At 40.1% G+C, this 18,685-nt stretch overlaps 1 protein-coding gene across 4 annotated transcripts in view; it reads left to right on the top strand.

The window, feature by feature from the left end:
• The window catches only part of RNLS (renalase, FAD dependent amine oxidase), a 291,960-nt gene that overhangs the window by 135,397 nt on the left and 137,878 nt on the right, over positions 1-18,685 (top strand). The window contains exon 7 of one of the 4 annotated variants that reach the window (XM_020801292.3): positions 10,316-11,081. The exons of the other annotated variants lie outside the window; for them this stretch is intronic. Within the exon in view, the coding sequence (XP_020656951.3) occupies positions 10,316-10,468 (153 nt within the window). The 3' untranslated portion in view covers positions 10,469-11,081. Of the gene's footprint in view, positions 1-10,315; positions 11,082-18,685 lie in introns of those variants that run through there. 4 annotated transcript variants of the gene reach the window in all.

The following is an 18,685-nucleotide window of genomic DNA, read 5'->3' on the forward strand; positions in this document are numbered from 1 at the left end:
TGGACTATTTCCCTCCCTCTTTTTTTGCTTGAGACAATGTGGTCTTATCAGAGTTGTTATTAGTAAGAAGTGCAGATCTCTTATCAAGGGTGAGGTTTTGTGTTTTCCTGTTCCTAGTGGCAAACATAATGCAAGGGAACTAGAGCAGTAAACCTGATATTTGTAGTTCAATTGTACTTCTAAGCAAATCTTTGATGCAGAAAAGGCAAAACTCAACTCAACGACAACAGCAATCCAGGGATAGTCCACGTGGGAAACATTACTGTACATTTTGGGTGCTCTTGGTTCTTTTTTTAAAAAACTCTCTTAATTTTGTTATTGTTTTCTACATCTGTATCCATTAGTCTTATTAACACAGAGACACATGACGTACCAAAACGCAAGAGAGGGCAATCTTTTCCGTGCACAAGTTAAAAAAACTATTTCCAACAATTAGTTCTGAACCCAAATGATTTCAGTTGTTCAGCCTTTTCTCTCAACTAATTAATGTTAGTGATACTGAAATTGTTTTAAGAAAAAAAACACCACTGTTATGTTTTATTTTATCCTTTTTTAAAAATTAAAATGTCTCTATCCCATCTTTTATACCACCATCTCTCTCTCTCTCTCTCTCTCTCTCTCTCTCTCTCTCTCTCTCTCTCTCTCTCTCTCTCTCTCTCTCTCTCACACACACACACACACACACACACACACACACACACACACACACACACACACACACACACACACACACACACACACACACACACACACACACACACACACACACACACACACACACACACACACACACACACACACATATATATGGAGAGAGAGAGAGAGAGAGAGAGAAGAAATCTCTGATACCCTTCAAGGACTTCCAAAACCTTCTAAAGCAAGGTGTTTGACAATATCAAAACCAATATAGAGATAATATTTATTTTCTCTATAATTACTTTTTAATGATCTTAACTGATTACCTCATGTAATCTCTTTCATTCCATCCCTTCTTGATTCCATCCTTCCTTCAAACATAACATCTTTTGGTGGTTTTGTAAAGAAGACCAGTCCAGTTTTTTAAGTGTCCTTGGGCCTAGACAATTTAGGACTTCAGAAGTTAATGTTGCCAATTTAGACGTGGTCCCCAAATCAACTGGCAACCAAGGTAGTTCTGTCATAATTAATAATCATACATTCTCTGGTGGTTAACCCCAGTTAATATGCTGGCAGCCACATTTCACTCTAGTTGTAGTTTCGAAGAACTCTTCAAAGGAAACCTGATGTAAAAGCAAATTATAGTCATCTGATCTAGAAGAGAGCAAACCATGACACTTGATAGGGCTAGGCAAGAAAGGAAGAAGACTAGTGTTAGATTTCCCAGAAGAAATGGTAATAACAAGAGAGCCGTCAGTGGCAAAAGAAAATGGCTCAGGGCGCTAGATGTGTTCCAGCAGAATTTAGCATTTTAGAGTATTGAGTGCCCAAATAAACACCACATAATATATATCACAGTTTAAATTTCCATGTTGTGCCATTTTTTATAAAGCTTTTGGAAGAAGGAATGGAAAACTTTGGTGATATTGACAAAATGAAATTCAGTAAAAACAAATGCACATTTATTCATTTAGGCATGTGCATGTATAGTTGTAAGATTGGGAATACCTGGCTTGGCAGTAGTTTTTTTTTTTTTTAAGTTCTCTGGATTGCACTTGATCACCAATCAAGTCAGCAGCTCAACACAGTTGCAAAAATGACTAATGTGATTTTAGGCTGCTCAAAAAGAACTGTTTGCCAGTTGTGAGAAGTATTAGTTCTACCTTGCTCCATCCAAGTTGGAGATCATAAAAATGGAGTGGGTTGAAAGGAGGGCAACAAAAATACTCAAAGACATGGAAATCAAATTCTGTAAAGCATCGGTTCTCAACAAGGGGGGAATGGCACATTTGAAGGGGGCCACAGACTGAAAAATGTAAGAAGGGGATTTTCTACTTGTCTTTTGGTGTTCTATTATTGTTTTTCAAGGGGCCCTGGAACCTGAGAAGAGCACCTAAAAGGGCCTTGGCTAAAAAAAGGTTGAGGGTGGCTGCTGTAAGGGAAAGATGGTTCTGTTTAGCCTGGAGAATGGTCATGATGATGCACTCCAGATACTTGATGGGCTGTCACATACAAGAAGGAACAGATTTGTTCTCTCCATCACCAAAGAACAGGGCTAGATGTAAGAGGCTTAAGCTACAGGAGGATACATTTTGGTTGAACTTTGGGGCGTACCTCTTAAAAATAAGAGACTTTGATGCAAGCACAGACAGTTATCTATCTTTTGGGGTTGCTCTAACTAGAAAGTTGAGTTAAATGTCTTCTGATTTCACAGAGGGGGGGATACACACAGCTCCCCATGTCCATTATGCATTCTCACGCCCTGAATTTTGATCCAGCGTCCATTTCTTTAAAACAGGTATTCCATGACCACGTATTAGGATGGCTGATCCTACTCGATGGTTCAGTACAAGCAGCTTGCTTCAAGCCACTGCCCTAGATGCTATGCCCCTCATGTCCCTTCTGCAGCTGCCACTTTAAAATCTGCAGTCTGGCACTGCCTTACAGTTCAAGAGAGAGAATTTCTTCCCCCCCCCCATTAACTTGTCTTCCCCCTCCGAACTGCTCTTCAAAATAGGGACTTTAAACAGGCAGGCTTATGGATCCATAATGATAGCCGCAGTAGCAGATGTCACTGTAATACTCTGCATGACTCATCTACTGTACCTCTGTGCCCTACAGAGACACTGCTTTTTTGTATGGGTCCATTTGCTAAAGATGGAATCATGTCGGGCAAACAAGCTAGCGCAGTCTGTCAAGTCTCAGAGTGTTTCCTAAAAGCATATCCCTTTCCATTATTAAAGAAAGCTCAATGGCCCACATACAGGACAGCTGGCTTAAAGGGACTGGAGAGCATCATTCCTTTTCTTTTCCTTTTCCTTTTTTTTTTTAAGCTGTGCTCCCTGCCTGCTAAAGGTTAAAAGATGCTGGTGCCTGGGGAAGGGAAAGTTTTTTCTGGCTTGTATTGCATGGTTAATTCTAGCTTTGGACCCTTCGCTGCAAAAGAAAAATGCAAAGGAGCACACAGATGAACTGCTTTTGCTTTATGTTTCTTGTCGTGGCTTCATTTGGTCAATACATGTCTTCCCCCTTTTCCTCTCCTGAATTGGATATATTTCTGTTCTTTTTCCTGCTCTCTTGGTTCAGTTGTTTGGTCTGGTCTAGTCAGCTCATCAGGAGGTTTCAGTGGGCTTGTTTTTCTTTTTTCTTTTTTCTCTTTTCTTTCTTTTCTCTTTCTCTTTTCTTTTCTTTCTTTTTTTGTCCACAACACAAGGAACACTTGGCTTTTCTTTCTGCATATATTTTTTTTCTAAATTTGAAAAAGATCAAGACCCTTTGCATGTAATGAAGTTCTGAGGTGATTAATACCTCACCTGAATCCTAACTGGATTACTAAAAAGTTACAAATGAGATGAGCTTTTGCGTCTTCCGGAGCATCAGATAAAGATGGCGCAGATTTAGAGACTAAGGCCTGTGCTGTTTGCCATAAACATTTTGTGCTATCTTTGCCTGATTCTAGAGAACCGAAAAGCTAATAATGTCTGTAGCTTTTAGTGATCCTGTAAAATTATCACTCAATCTAGAACTCCCCTCTGGGGAGCCTGTGAGGATCTAGTCAGAAGGCAGAGTGTTAGATAGTTGCCTTGAACCCAGTGGATAACAGGTGAGATAGTGGCCAATAAATAAGGTAATCACTTGGTATTGGGTTTCATATTGCCGGCCAATTGTGGCACTCCAATCTAGCTAAAATATATTCAAAACATAGAGCACACAGCACGGGTTGGTTTACCATGAGCAAATGGATAGTGCTGAATGAGACGGCCAAATGCCAGGTGGCAAAACAAGATTGTTTGTCAGCCATGTTGAGAAAGCATCACTGGTTCCCAATTCATTGCAGTTCAAAATTCTTGTACTTACCTTTAAATGCCCTCTGTGATTCAAGACCTAGATATTTGGCATATTAGCCTGTCAAATGCCTCATTCCTCTGAGATTTGGCCAGAGGAGGAATCATCTTACTGGTGTCTCCCCCCACCACTGACATGCTATGCCAAATCAATGTCACTTCAGCACCAGGCAAAGATTTTTTTTATTTCCCGTTTTTTCCCCTTTTCAAGCACTTCAAAAGAATGTTTTATTCTGTTTTGTCTCCTTGAATTCTTCTTCTTCTTCTTTGAACTGCTGGGTCTGTTGCTACTTTTTGTCTTCACTGTGTTTTCATTTTTGTATTGCCTTGGGTTTTCATACTGAATTTTTTATTTTAATCATAATTGTCAGCCATCCTGGGAATACAGTAACAATGAAGGTGAAGGGTCTAAATGATGCATGTGATAAACAAATGGCCCTACACTGCCCTAGGGCGAATTCACACATACATCTGAGGGCACTTCAGCAGCAGCCCTCCTTGATTAGTTACAAACCAAATCAGCATTACGGTGGCATGAAAATATTTTTGGTGCATTACATTGTTGGCTCGTCACACAAAGGCACTGCCTTCATGCTTCCTTTCGAAAAGGTAAATTTTCCATGCTCTGCTCTAGAAAAAAACATGAACATAATTGTTCACTAACTTCAGTTAATATGAGGTGCTCCCTGACCAGGTTTCTTTCCTGGAGTTTGAATAGAAATACACGCCCAGGAGGTTTAGTGGTGGGCCTGTTTGAAAACATCCTGATTAGCAATCAGAATTCATTTTTGAGTCTTTAAAAAAAGTTAAAAGTCAGATCTGGCCCCTGTCATTTTGCTGCTTGAGATGGAACAGCAAATGGCACCCTCCATGTATCCAGGTCAGGGAGCATAGTATCAAAAGCCAGCCAAATTATTTTGACATATAAAGTAGAAATGCTCATCCCTAACATTAACAATGCAGCAATGCTTTTAACAAAAAAAAAAGGTTAACCTTTTATGACATCCAAATCTGCATCTTGAAGTGGGCAGTTCACCCTGCATAATGCTGAAAATAATAGGCATAATGTATGCATTACCCATGCCTCACCTAGATGTAGCCTCCAGTCCATAATATCGGGCATAGTGATGCTCATCCACTAACAGTTTATTGTAAAAATTACAGAAGACAGTGCTTTGAACAATGCAGCATTTGTATACAAATTCTACATTTTCTGATTGGGACTTTTCCTTAGGAGAAAATACCTATGTGCTTTTTTCCGTCTAGGAGATACAGTATGGGAGAACACAGCAATGACATCTCACTATGGAGACCTAGCATTGCCAGATAATCAGACCATCTTTCTTTGTCTTGGCCTATCACACTTTCTCATGCCTGCAGACTGATATTCTTAGGGTGGCTTCACTTCCTCACTCTGCATGATACAGTACAAATCACAAGCATATAACTAGCATAGCACGCCAACCTTATGTCTTTCATCTCCAGATGGATTTCCTATAAAGGACCCTTCCCTTTTTATATTAAATGGCTTTCACCAGTTATTTCAAGCACCAGTTTCCAGGCCTATTTAAGATAAGTAATTCAACAAAAAGGGTAGTGAATGGAAACATGAAGTTAAAATGGAGAAGAAGTACAGTAAATCTAGGGGAAAAATGTATGGAAGGAATAACAGCCAAGAGAAAGGAGCAAAGTGGGAAGACTATATTTCAAGCAAAGAAGGAGTGAGAGTAGAAATAAACAAATGTGTCACTTTTGCCTTCTTCCACATTCAGATTGTTCTAATCACAAGTCCTTTCCATTAGAGCCATAACTAAAAATGCTGGCTTTGAGGACGAATGGTGCCATCTTTCACCTATTCTATATTTCTATATATCTATATTTGTATCTATATTTGTATGGTGAGTGTTGTGTATATTTTAACTTTTTTTGTAGTGGTGTTGTCCAGTTTTACCTTGGGGAAGAGCACCTCATTTCGTTGCACCCACTTGTGAGTGCAATGACAAATAAATTTCTTATGTCTTATGTCTTATTCTGCCCTGACACATGAGCCCTTTACCAAGAAAATGGAGGAGCATAATGTGGTGCCCTCAAAAGAAGTTTGCCCCACTTTCTATGTGATTTGTGAATACATGTTTGAAACTCAATTTTTTTAAATAATATTTTTAAAAATAATTTCTTTTCCTTTATCACAGGGTCAAAGCAGCTAAAAATTCAGCAATGAGGCTTTGAAAATCAGGATACATTTTTAAAACCCACAAAAGATTACAGTATTGAAACACTACTAATTATCACATTAAAATAAACAGCAAATTAACACAATTAAAAAAAACATTTTAAAACATAACATCGGAGAAGCATAACACCTACCATTAAAATGGCCTATTCTTTTGTCAGTTATTGGTCAAAGGCAACAGAGAGTCTTGATACGAGTATTCTAGGTTTGCCTACTCCCATTGTTTTTCTACTGGTTGGCAAAGGCCATTTGTTGTCTCCTGTTGTCTCCTGACCAGTTATGCCTGTGAGGGTGGTGGGACAGAAGGAAATCTTTTCAGGTGCCTTGTGGTACAGTGGTTAAACTGCAATACTGCAGCAAAAACGCTGCTCATGACTCAGTTTCAGTCCCAGGTAGCTAGGTCGAGGTTCACTCAGTCTTCCTTCCTTCTGAAGTCAGTATTGAGTGCGTACATAGCTAATGTGTCACCTGCATAATTAAAGTGTAAACCACCCAAATAGTGCTTTAAACACTATGGGGCAGAATGTAAGCAACATGTTATGCTTTTTCCTTTTAAAGACCTGAGCGGACTAAAATTCCTACCCGTATCTAGATGGAAGGAAAGAGTGAGGAAGGAAAGGAAGGAAGAAAACAGGAAGCAGGCGTAGGCTAAGAGTTAGAAACCAAAGAAAGCAGAGGCCAGAGAGGAATAAGATAGGGCTGGCACTTGCTCCCCTCCCACAACACACTCTGCTGTAATCCAGCTTTATTACTATATTTCCATGAACATTCCTAACATTTAATGGCCATCTTCTTAGATCAAGATAAAGTACTTCCGTATCATTTCCTTCATCTCAAGATTTTGATAAGTGATAGTTGCTATTTTTCCCTGTTGATTTTTCCCCCTCTAGATCTGTCCTTCTTAAAAGCTTAGGCAGATTCCGTATCTATAAACATTGTAAACAGCTATTTCCATTTGCATCGGCACTAACCACAGTCTGTGTTCCTTTTTATTTATATTATACTCTCCTTCTGTAAACAGGTCTATTGATGTTAAAAGGAATCTCTTTCTCTCTTCTCCCAACTAAATCTAGTTAAAGAGATAAGCATGGAGTGCCTTGTTGCGCTGCTATTTTTTACCATTTACAGAATTATTTTGCCATAAGTTATATAAAGTAGTACATTTATGTTTTAGATATCTTGGATTATACCAGTCGCTTCTATGTTCTCTATATGAGTCCTGTTGCCTCTTGGGAACATGAAATAGTCTTCTAATGTTTAAAAAAAATCAGAATATACAAACCTATACACCAGTTTAAAAAAAAAACTAATAGGGAAAAATAGCTGCAAGGCTGCATTGATTGTACTAGATTGAAAACCAGCTCCCTTCCTTCATGGTCAGCTGGTAAAAATGACATAGAAGAAGGCTAAATATTTGGGTGAGAGAACAGGAGCGTGTTAAAAAATGTAAAGGTGTGATAATGAAGTAGGTTGTGATCTAACTGGCCATAGCAGAGAAACATGTGAAAAGTGTTACGTTTGTTCACAAACAGCAAATGACACTGAAGGATAGTATCTCTTTAAACAGGTATTCTTACTCTACCACAGACTATGAAACTTGTCATTCAAGGAGAGGAACATGTGGACTTTCCAATGGCTTTGGGATCCAGTTCCCACCAACCTCACTCAACATGGCCAACCCAGCATATCTTATTTAGAAGACCTATAGGAAAAGGGGAAATTGTAAGGAAAAATATCTGGCAGGCCAAAGATTCCCAACAAAATAAGCAGAATTACAACTGATATAAGAGATGGAGCTGGCTGGATATCTCAGTGGTTTAGGTATCTGGCTGCTGACCCAGAGGTTGGCAGTTTGATTCCCCTCTGTGACTTCTGCAAGTACAGCTAGCCTATGTGGCTTTGGGCAAGCTCCACAGTCCCAAGATGCCCCCAAGAGAAGGGAATGGTAAGCTACTTCTGATTATTCTCTACCAGGAAAACCCTGAAATGGGTTGTCATTAGAGATGGACACTATCTCTAATAGTTGTTGCAGGTTTTTTGGGCTGTCTAGCCGTGTTCTTGAGGTTTTTCTTCCTAACATTCTGCCAGTCTCTGTGGCCTGGCATCTTCAGGGGACAGGAGTCAGAACTCTGCCTGTGCTCTCCTGTCCTCTGAAGATGCCAGCCACAGAGACTGGCGAGACGTTAGGAAGAAAAACCTCAAGAACACAGCCAGACAGCCTGAAAAACCTACAACAGAGTGTTGTGGAACACTCTACCAATGGAAATCCGCCTGGCTCCCTCGCCGGGCGTTTTTAAAAGCCATTTAAAAACTTGGCTCTTTAGGCAGGCCTTCCCTCCAGTCAATTAATTGATCTATGTTTTTCAATTATCCCATCTTGATAATGTATATATGCATCAGTTAGTAGGTTTTATTATTATGTATTATTATGTATGTTATTCTATTATATTTTATCACTCCTGTAAGCTGCCCCGAGTAGACTTTGTCTAGAGGGGCGGGGTATAAGTCTAAATAAAGTAAAAAAAAGAGTAAAAGTACAACAACTATTGGATCCCGACCGTAAACGCCTCCGAGAATACTACCTCGGTTCATAGGTTAGTGCTAGTTTGTACACACAGCAACACAGGTGCTGAGCATTCCCTTACCTCCGCCTCCCTGGCCAATGATCCACTCACCGGCCAGCACACACTCCTATCTTCCACTTTTCGGCTGTTCAACCAATGAGTGGGCAGTCAGCCAAGGAGGCATCTGGGAAGTCCAGAGACTGGCTGAACAGCCAGAGAGGAGGAGGAGAGGAGTGTGTGCTAATTGGTGAGTGGGGGATCCAGCCAGGGAGGCAGGGGAAGTGAGTGTGTGGCACCTGTGGTGCTGTGCGTACAAACCAGCATGAACCTCCAAACCGATGTTCGTGCCCATCTCTAGTCATCATACAGTAAGTCAGAATGGACTTGATGGCACACAATGATGGTGATGATTATATGAGATACAGTTGTGAGCTACTCAAGTGATGCAGGTTTTTTCAAATGTATGCAGTGGTGCCTGGCTTAATGACGATAATCCATTCCAGGAAAATCACCATTAAGCGAAAACATTATAAAACGAAATTAAAAAACTCATTAAAACGCATTGAAACCCGTTCAATGCGTTCCAATGGGGTAAAAACTCACCGTCGAGCGAAGATCCTCCATACAGCGGCCATTTTCGCTGCCTGTATAGTGAGGAATCTGTCCCTAAACACAGCGGGGAGCCATTTTAAGCACCTGGTGGCCATTTTGAAAGCGCTGATCAGCTGTTTAAAAAACATCATTTTGGGAAGAATCGGTTCCCGAAGCAGAAAACCGATCATCGCAAAGCGAAAAAACCCTATTTAGACCATCGTCATACAGCGATTTTGTTAAGTGAGGCACCACTGTATCTGTTTTGTCTATTAGTTTTACATACCAGCTTTGCTCCATCACATAATGGAAGTAAAATAGCATGCACGAGTTTTCCCATCCAGCCTACTAACAGAGATCCAGAGCCACATCAGCAAGATACTTTGAAACCTTGGCAGACCTTAGTTTGATGCCCCAGTGGCAAGTGGGGAAATAATGTGCTACTAGTGTGCCTTGCTCAAAGTTAAGCCAGACATGCCACATGCACGATGCGGTCAGAGATCTCTTTCTATTCCACCAGCGTAACAGCAAGGAAGATAAGTGGACATGTGGTTTCTTAAAAGAGGAAATGGGGATTGAAGGATGGAGGATTGGATGCAGAATAGGAGGACTTCAGTGTTTCATTTTTGTTTGGGGACAAGTATCAGCGTTCACGAAGATTCATAAATCCAAGGCAGGAAATACAAAACTTGTCAACAGTAGAAGTTCAAGTATATTGGGCAAAGTTAGTTACCTTTTCATCCCCAAGTCATAAAGCATGTTAATGAATACTGGCAGAGCATTAGATGTTGGTTGTAGTAAGACATAAAATGTTTGTTGTGGTGAGTGCAAATGGCTAAAATTACGGCAGTGTTTCTTCCAATTAACACTTCTTGAGGTATATATTATTCACATGCTGTGTAAGATAAGTAAGAACTATTTCTGTTCCCACATGTTTTCAATTGCAGGTGACTAAAGCTTTCCCTGGAAGCGCAGGACAGATAACTCTTCATGCAAAACCTTTCCTTGTCTGTGGAGGCGATGGATTTACCCACTCCAATTTTGATGGGTGCATAGATTCAGCTCTCAGTGTTCTAGAGGCATTAAAGTCCGGTTTCTAGATTTTTAAAAATCATTCTTTCTCCCTAATATCAATTACATTCTATGAATAGGGAATTTACACGGTTATACGAAAAGTTAGTATGTTTGACCTAGTTGTCCTCTATTTTAAGGAAGTAAGTCACGACAAGTCCTGAGATGCTTAACGAATTTATTGCAGCAGTAGTGAAGTTTGCTTGTTTATTTGTTCAACTTCGAGGACTCTACTTTTCTGTCTTCCTGGAGTGTGGAAAACATGTACAGGGTGGCCATGTGCTTTCTCTCACCACCCTGTTATCTCCTGACATGGGTGAAAATTAGTGAAAACGATGGTTGAGGAAAGGGGAATAAACCCTAAACAACATCCTTAATTCTTATGTGTTTATTTTTGTTTTTATTCTGTTTTATCTTTATTTTATTTTATGATGTTTTACAGTGTTCCTTGTTATTCATTCATTGTGTATTTCTGACATTTTATTAATTAGCTCTTCTAAATCTTGTTATTGTTGCTGTTTATATTATTGTAAACCGCCCAGAGTGGCCTTGGCTGCCAGATGGGCGGTATAAAAATCAAATCAGTCAATCAATCAATCAATCAATCAATCAAATAAATAAATAAATTTATTATGATCATGATGATGATGTCCAGCCATCAATGAGTAGTGGAAGAACCACATTAGTATGGTTTCCCTGGTCCACATTTATGTGATAAAATTGTCTTTTGAAACATTCAAATCACAGTGTCCTGAATTTTTTTTAGGATACATTCCTAGTTTCAAAACATACTTTGGATGTTATTTTGCTACACAGAAACAGGCTTTACTGGTTCTCTGTCACAACAGGTACAAAAGCCATAGGAAGTGCAGGAAACTGGCACAACCTTTTTCCTTTAGAAGAAGGTAACATTCAAACTTTTGACATAATATGTTATGATCTTACAATTTTATGGAACCATTTCACGCCATGAATAATGGAGGGGGGGACGTTATCTTGTAGCGCCTCTTCTGCTTTAAAAATGGCTGTGTGCATCTGGCCATAGAATCCACTGTTATGAAACTGTGGTGCCTTTATGAGAAACATCAAATTATATGAGTCCACGGAAGTTTGTATTGCTAACCATTATCGTGAAGTTGTAGCAATGTGGCCCTCTAGATATTGGGCTAGAATTCTCATCATCTCTGTCCACTGGTTACTGATGATGGCGCTTCAAATCCAACAATATCTAATGGGCTTTAGGTTCTCCATACCTGCTCCTTTGGGGCAAGATCAACTGTAGTATCTTGCTTTATATGGGCAGTGTTTCTGAAATGTTTTTATACCTGAAGTCTGTATGTGAGTGTTTTTCCACGGACTGAAATTACAGGACCACTTTACTCCTACACTCAGAAGTGTGTGTGTACATGTTTGTGCACACATGCACACACATCCAGAACCACAAGCAAACATGCTACTTATAATTGCAGAGGAATCCAGTTAGTGTTGTCTGCTAGCCTCCTATCCTCTGTTTTCCTTCATCAGTCATAGTTTCAGAAGTGAGATTGTGTTTCCTGAACCGGTGGGGTTCTTCGGGGATTCTCCCATGCCTATTAACTGCAGCATGGGCTACATTAAGGAATCCCCTTGTGTTTATGCTCATTCCTTAGGGCAGAGAATGCTGCACAGAAAAAGAGGTCAGTGCTGCAGAGATTCCCCGGTTTGGCTACCACCGAGTAGCAGGTGTTGCTTATATGTTAGCCTGATTTTACAATACAGTCTGTAACCCGCTTCTACAGCTTTATCTTATTTCCTGGTGTAATACAAGTGAATTAGAGAGTGAGATGGTGACTCTGATAATAATGTGTCTTGTTAACAGTTCATGTTTTTTTCTCTGGCCATTACATTCGTTTAGGTACGATTTCTTTTCACACAGCAGTGGCTTTGATTGCAAAACTTGCCACCAGACAAGTAGAAAGATCTAAGCAAGCAGATAATGTATAGGTTTCCCATTCAAGTGATAAAAAAAAGTTTCCATCTATCTTATAACACACTTTGGCCACACACACAAAAGTGATAATATGGTCATGCACGTGAAAGAATTAAAGATTTGAAAGAAACTGGTCAATTTGTGTTTCCTTATTCAGTCACATTTCATTTCAACTTTTTCTGTTGAAGTTTTGTCTCACATACCTTTGCTTTCAGCTGGGCTGTAGGGTTGTTAAGTTTAAGCATTGACAAAGGTGTTCAGATAGGTAGAAATGATTGAAAGAAATCACGGTTTCATCTGCATGCTAAAGAAAACGACCCTGTGGTGGAAGAGCATTTTACCTCACATCCGGAAAGCATGCTTTCCTGTCAAAGTAATCTGTGGTTATGCTTATGTCATGGAGATACCTTATTTTAAACTGTTTTTTTCATAAAGCAGGATGTGATACAACACCAGTGAGATCAAGCCCTAACACACAGAAAATTGTCACAGGCATGAAAAGTTTCATGTTGTTCTCCTACACCAGTATATACATTTATTAGATGGCTACTGACAGGAACAAATGCAGCCATCAAGTGCCCACTTCTGTGATACTGTGAAGCAGTGATGTGGGCATCTGCCTTTACTAGCTTGACAATTACAGTTATAAGCTTTCTTCAAGCATTCAATAAAAGGGTTAAATCTTAACCAGTAAGCAGGGGGAGGAGATATAGTACCAGAAGCGTACCTGGCTGTACTGCTGACTCATGCTACAACCCTACCTATACTTTTTTTTGAAACTGACAACATTTGGGGGACTTATTTCCTAGTTGTCCTATTTACGATCAAACCATCCAGTGTCTTATCAATGAAAATGTCAACGTTTAGAATCTAGAAACCCAGTATCATTGGGAAATATAAATATAATCAGCTGAACTGGGCATTTCCCTCAAAGCATGTTCAGCTGGACATGGAGTGAAGCATTGAAAAGGGAGTGTGCTCCCCACCCCAAAAAAGGCATTATATTGGGGGGGGATGTTAAGGAAGAATGCAAAGTTTGCTATCAGAATTGGGAGTAGCTCACTGTTAGTCAAGGTTCTTTGTTCCCCTTTTGTTTTTCTTTGCTGCTGCCACAGGTTTCAGTAGGGTTTTTGCCACCGTTTTGTTACTCCCGTAGTTCCACAGAAGTAGCAGTGTCCCAAAATATTTTGAAGGGGAAAAATTGTGTCCTAGGAGTGCCACAGTTCTCTCCACCCACCGCCACCACCATACCTGAGGGGGGAAAGGAAGACACTGAGAAAATCCCCAACTTGTTGATAAATCTCCTGCCTTCTTTAGGGAACATTCCTCCCCCTCTCCCAATTCAGCAGCTTCAAACATGAGTGCGAATTGAGTGGCCATTCTGGTTTAGCCCTGTTAAGCACTGCTGTGGACCCTACCAGGAACCCTTGTACGTAAAAGTATGTATGTCTTTCACAGGGAAGCCATAACATTAGCCCATTTCCTCACTAATAATAAAATAATAATAACAGTAGTGATAATTAAAACCTTAGGAAGTTGACAGAATCTGATTATGAACAAATAAAAAGTATGTGTGTGTTCAGCTGAGAAATGGGGTTAGCAGCGGCGTGATATAATGTGGCTTGGCTAATCAGCACAGCTTTTGCAGAAATAAAACTTTATACGAGCCTTGTTGGAAAAGCTCAATTAACAAATTGTCAGCCCGCATGTCCTGTTCAAGAGCTGAGGATGACAAATGATTGCAAGTGAGCAGTAATTTTTCCACCCACCTTGAATGTTTTCTGCAGGCAGAAAATTACCTTGTCAGAAAAAGAAAAAGAGAGAAGGCATTTTAACAACACACATTGTGTTGTTGAAACAAGCATCCACATTTATTTATTTATTTATCTATTTATCTATTTATTTATATAAATTTATACCACACCCATCTAGACCGACTTTGGGTGCGAAGGAAGCCTGACACTAAAAGGAAAATTTAGAAAAGAACAGTTTTCTATTATTTACAGGGACACATTATTAAAATCAGTGGTAAACCAGTGACCATTCTTGTCTTTCTGTGTCCCCTTGGAAGTAGATTCAAACTGTTGTCTTTGGAAAGAAGTAGTTTGTTCTTTTCAAAGTCAAAGCCATAATCTAAATTTGATTGCTGGTTCCAGTTAGAGCAGATTAATTGAATCAATGGAATTTGCATAACTTTTACCATTAAGGTTTCATAACTCTACTTCAGTTGGCATTGGATTCAAGCCACAGTTCCTTACCAATGGTTTCCAGTGTTTGGCTAATTTTTAAAAATCACTCTAATATAGTGCTAATATATCTATTCCAGTGCTGCATACATGATTTCTTAGAACAGGGAAATGTCATTATTATTTTTCCAACAGCTTTGCTTGGGGAAAAGTCTCCTCTGAATATCTGCTGTGTTCTCATGCACAACAGATGTTGTAGCTGACACATGTGTGCTACATTGCAGTATCTCCAGACTAGAATTAAAAATCTGGTCCAGAAACTGGTTACTCCAGTTTCTAAATCCTTTACATCAATGAAGGACTGTCTTTAACCCTTAAAAACTATAATGTTTTGGCCCACCAACATGTCTTGAAGTAACAAGACAAGAATATGTCCAGAGGGTTTCTTAATGATAACTGCAGGCTACTTGATGTTATGTAGTCACAAGTATGCACTCTTACTTAACAATGTAAGACGTGCATTTAGTCACATCACATCTTAGAAACCAGTGCAAATGCAGGGTCATCCACAGGAGCAGGTATGAGCAACTGCCTTTCAAACTTTTGCATCTTTTAAACCGTTAAGTGTGTTCTAAGTAAGATATCTCTTTTTCGCATGGGGAACAAACAAAAAAAAGCCCAAATGTTTTTTTGAAAATCTTAGTAGTTATGTTTTTTAGCAACTGCATTATATGGCACACAGAGACTTTTATGTTCTAAATGAGTTTGCTTTGACCACTGCCCTTTCTTTGGAGGACTATTTAACATGGGACCTCTCAAATAAAATGAGATGACGCACCGTGTAAAACTACAGATTCTATTAATGTTAAACTGCATTCTACTGTAGGTGCTTTCCAGCAAGTGAGTAGTAAAAGAGGCAGCCATTTTGAATTGCCAGGAATTTAAAAAGAATATGAGAATAGGGATTTCTGAGGAAATAATGAAGTGGGAGATGCACCCTTGATTCTCTCCCCCTCTTCATCTATGCAGTGCAACCATATTATGAGCATAGCTCACCCTTAGGATTGGACTCAGAGTCTGTTCTCCCTGTTCCTCTTTCACTTGAAATACAGTTGGCAGGAACAACAGATGAAGTGATGGCTCTACAGAACACTCTCCCTAGTGAAATGTACAGGCTACATATCTGCCAGATTTTTTGACTGCTGTGAACCATTTGGCATGTAAAATTTCAACCTATCTTAATTTCATTTCTCCTACAGAGGTGGGGGGCGTTTTGGTAATGTTTCATAATACTATATTATGTTTTATAAATGCTTTTGAATGGATTTTATGCTGAAAAAGTAGGATACAGATGAAATGGGATTAATAAAATGAAAAAGAACATTTTCAAAGCAGTCATAATAAATGCTACACCTGCTATGTCAGTTTAGCTTTGCAGCAACAATTATCATAGCATCATAGAATCACAGAAAAATGAAGTTGGAAGGGACCTACAAGGCCATCAGGTCCAACCCTCTGCTCAATGCAGGAATACAATCAAAGCATATCTGCCAGGCGGTTGTCTAAGTTTCTCTTGAATGGCTCCAGTGTTGGGCCACTCACCAACTCCCAAGGTAACTGGTTCCACTGTCATACTGCATAACTTCCAGTTAGGAAGTTTTCCCTGATATTCAAATGAAATCTGACTTCCTTTAACTTGAGCCCATTGTTGTGTGTCCTGCACTTTGGGATGATCGAGAACAGGTCTTGCCCCTCCTCTGTATGACAGCCTTTCAAATATTTAAAAAGTGCTATCATATCACCCCTCAATCTTCTTTTCTCAAGGCTAAACATGCCCAATTCTTTCAGCCTTTCCTCATAAGGCTTGTTTTTCAGCCCCCTGATCATCCATGTCACCCTCCTCTGAACTTGTTCCGATTTGTTAGCATTCTTCTTAAAGTGTGGTGGCCAGAACTGGACACAATACTCAAGGTGAGCCTAACTAGGGTTGCCAGACGTAAGGCAAAAGGAGGATGTGTCCTCCTTTTTAGCCTTATGTCCTCTGTCCGGCAGGCAAATATAAAAACCTTTAAAATGTCAAGCTTTTGTATATTTTATGTTATAATTTTGAATGGGAGGGGGAGACATGGAAGGACCCCCCCTCCCCCTGTCTTTCCCCACCCCCTGTTACCTGCCACTGGTGCTGGAACACAGCCCTCGCCCCCTCCCACTGTGGCAGCTGCTGCTTGGTGATCCGCCATGCCCGCCCAGCACACATGGAGCCCAGAAAGGCAGAACGAGCGGAGCACTGCCCGCCGAGCCAGGCAGGAGTAAGCATTGATTGGAAGGCGAGCACCCAGACTGTGTGTCTTCAAAATCCCTTTCGGGGACTCTAACCCACACTCCCCAGCCTTAAACTTATGACCCTTGGGGGGGGCTGCCTCATTCAATTTTGCCCGGCGCCACTTTCCCCCTGCCTGCGCCGGAGTCTTGTTTGGGTGTCCAGATTAGCAAGGCTGTCTCTGAGCCTGTGCAGAGTGCAAGTGGCCAGGGGATCCTGCAGCCAGGTCGGGGTGTGTTCGGGTAAAATTGTTTGTTTGTTTGTTTGTTGTTGTTTTTGGTATTTTGAAAAGACGCCTCCATTGAATTTATTTTTATTTTTTAACATGACTGTTTCTTGGTCAGTTCACCAAGAGACATTTATTGTCAGCTATTGTAATAAAATTGTATTGATTACGGGTTTAATCCGGAACAATTCAAATGAAACATTCAATACGTCCTGCTGTGTTCTCCTTTTTGTCTTTCTGTGTCATCCTTTTGGTACCCATGTATCTGGCAACCCTAGGCCGAACCAGTGCTGAATAGAGGGGGACTAGCACCTTGCAAGATTTGGAAACTATACTTCGATTAATGCAGCCTAAAATAGCATTTGCCTTTTTTGTAACTGCATCACACTGTTGACTCATATTTAGCTTTTGATCTAAGACAATTCCAAGATCCTTCTCATTCATAGTTGGAACTGTGCCATTATGTCTTTTGTTTGTCTTTTGCTACTCACATACCTGAATAATGCTTTTTTATTGCTTTTAGTCTCTCTAGCTAACCTCAGCTCATTCTCATCTTTTGCCGTCCTAATGCCATCCCTGCATTTCTTTGCTACTTGTCTGTACTTCTTTTCACTTCCTGTACATGCCTTCTTTGGATTTTAGGTCCTCCCTGAGCTTTTTGTGAAGCCACACTGACCTTTTTTTGCCTCCTCCCACCTTTTTTCCTTGTTGGAATTGTTTGTTGTTGTGCCTTTAGAATTTATTTTTTAAGAAGCTCCCACCCTTCTTGGACTCCTTTTCTTGTTAGGTTCTCCTGCCATGGGACCTTACTTATCCTTGTTCTGAGATTATTAAAATTGGCTTTTTAAAAATCCAGCAGAAGTGTGTGGCTACACTCTGCTTTTGTTTCCTTTGAAATCAAGAGTTCTAGAAGGACATGGTCACCCTCACCTAGAGTTCCCCTTACTGCCACTTCCCCTCCAAGTTATCTCTGTTGGTCAGAATCAAGTCAAGGATAGCAAACCCTCTAGTTTCTTTCTCCACTTTTTGTAGGAGAAAATTATCAGCCACACAGGCCAGGAATTTCTTGGAAAGGTCATACTTGGCAGAATTTGCCTCCCAACATATATCTGGATAATTGAAATCTCCCATCACTACTGCTTCATGTCTCTTTGAAAACCCTGCAATTTGTTTTTCAAACGTTTTGTCAGCTTCCTCTCTTTGATTGGGTGGTTGGTAGTAGACTCCAACTACCAAGTTACTTTTGTTTTTTTGCCCCAACTAGATTGATCCAGATGCTCTCGATGGGACAGCCTCCTATATTTCTGTGCAGGAATGCATATTTTTAATATATACTGCAACTCCACTTCCCTTTTTATTCTCTCTGTTCTTTTTATCAGTTTATATCCCTCAATTGCTGTATTCCAGTCATAGGAGTCATCCCACCAAGTTTCAGTTATTCCTATCAAGTCATACTTATCCTCCTGAATTAGAATTTCCTTCTTGTTTGTTTTCCGTACTCTTGGCATTTGTATACAGACACTGGAGGGTGTGTGATTTGTGGCC

This window comes from Pogona vitticeps, chromosome 3, assembly GCF_051106095.1.
Source record: "Pogona vitticeps strain Pit_001003342236 chromosome 3, PviZW2.1, whole genome shotgun sequence".
Lineage (NCBI taxonomy): Eukaryota > Metazoa > Chordata > Lepidosauria > Squamata > Agamidae > Pogona > Pogona vitticeps.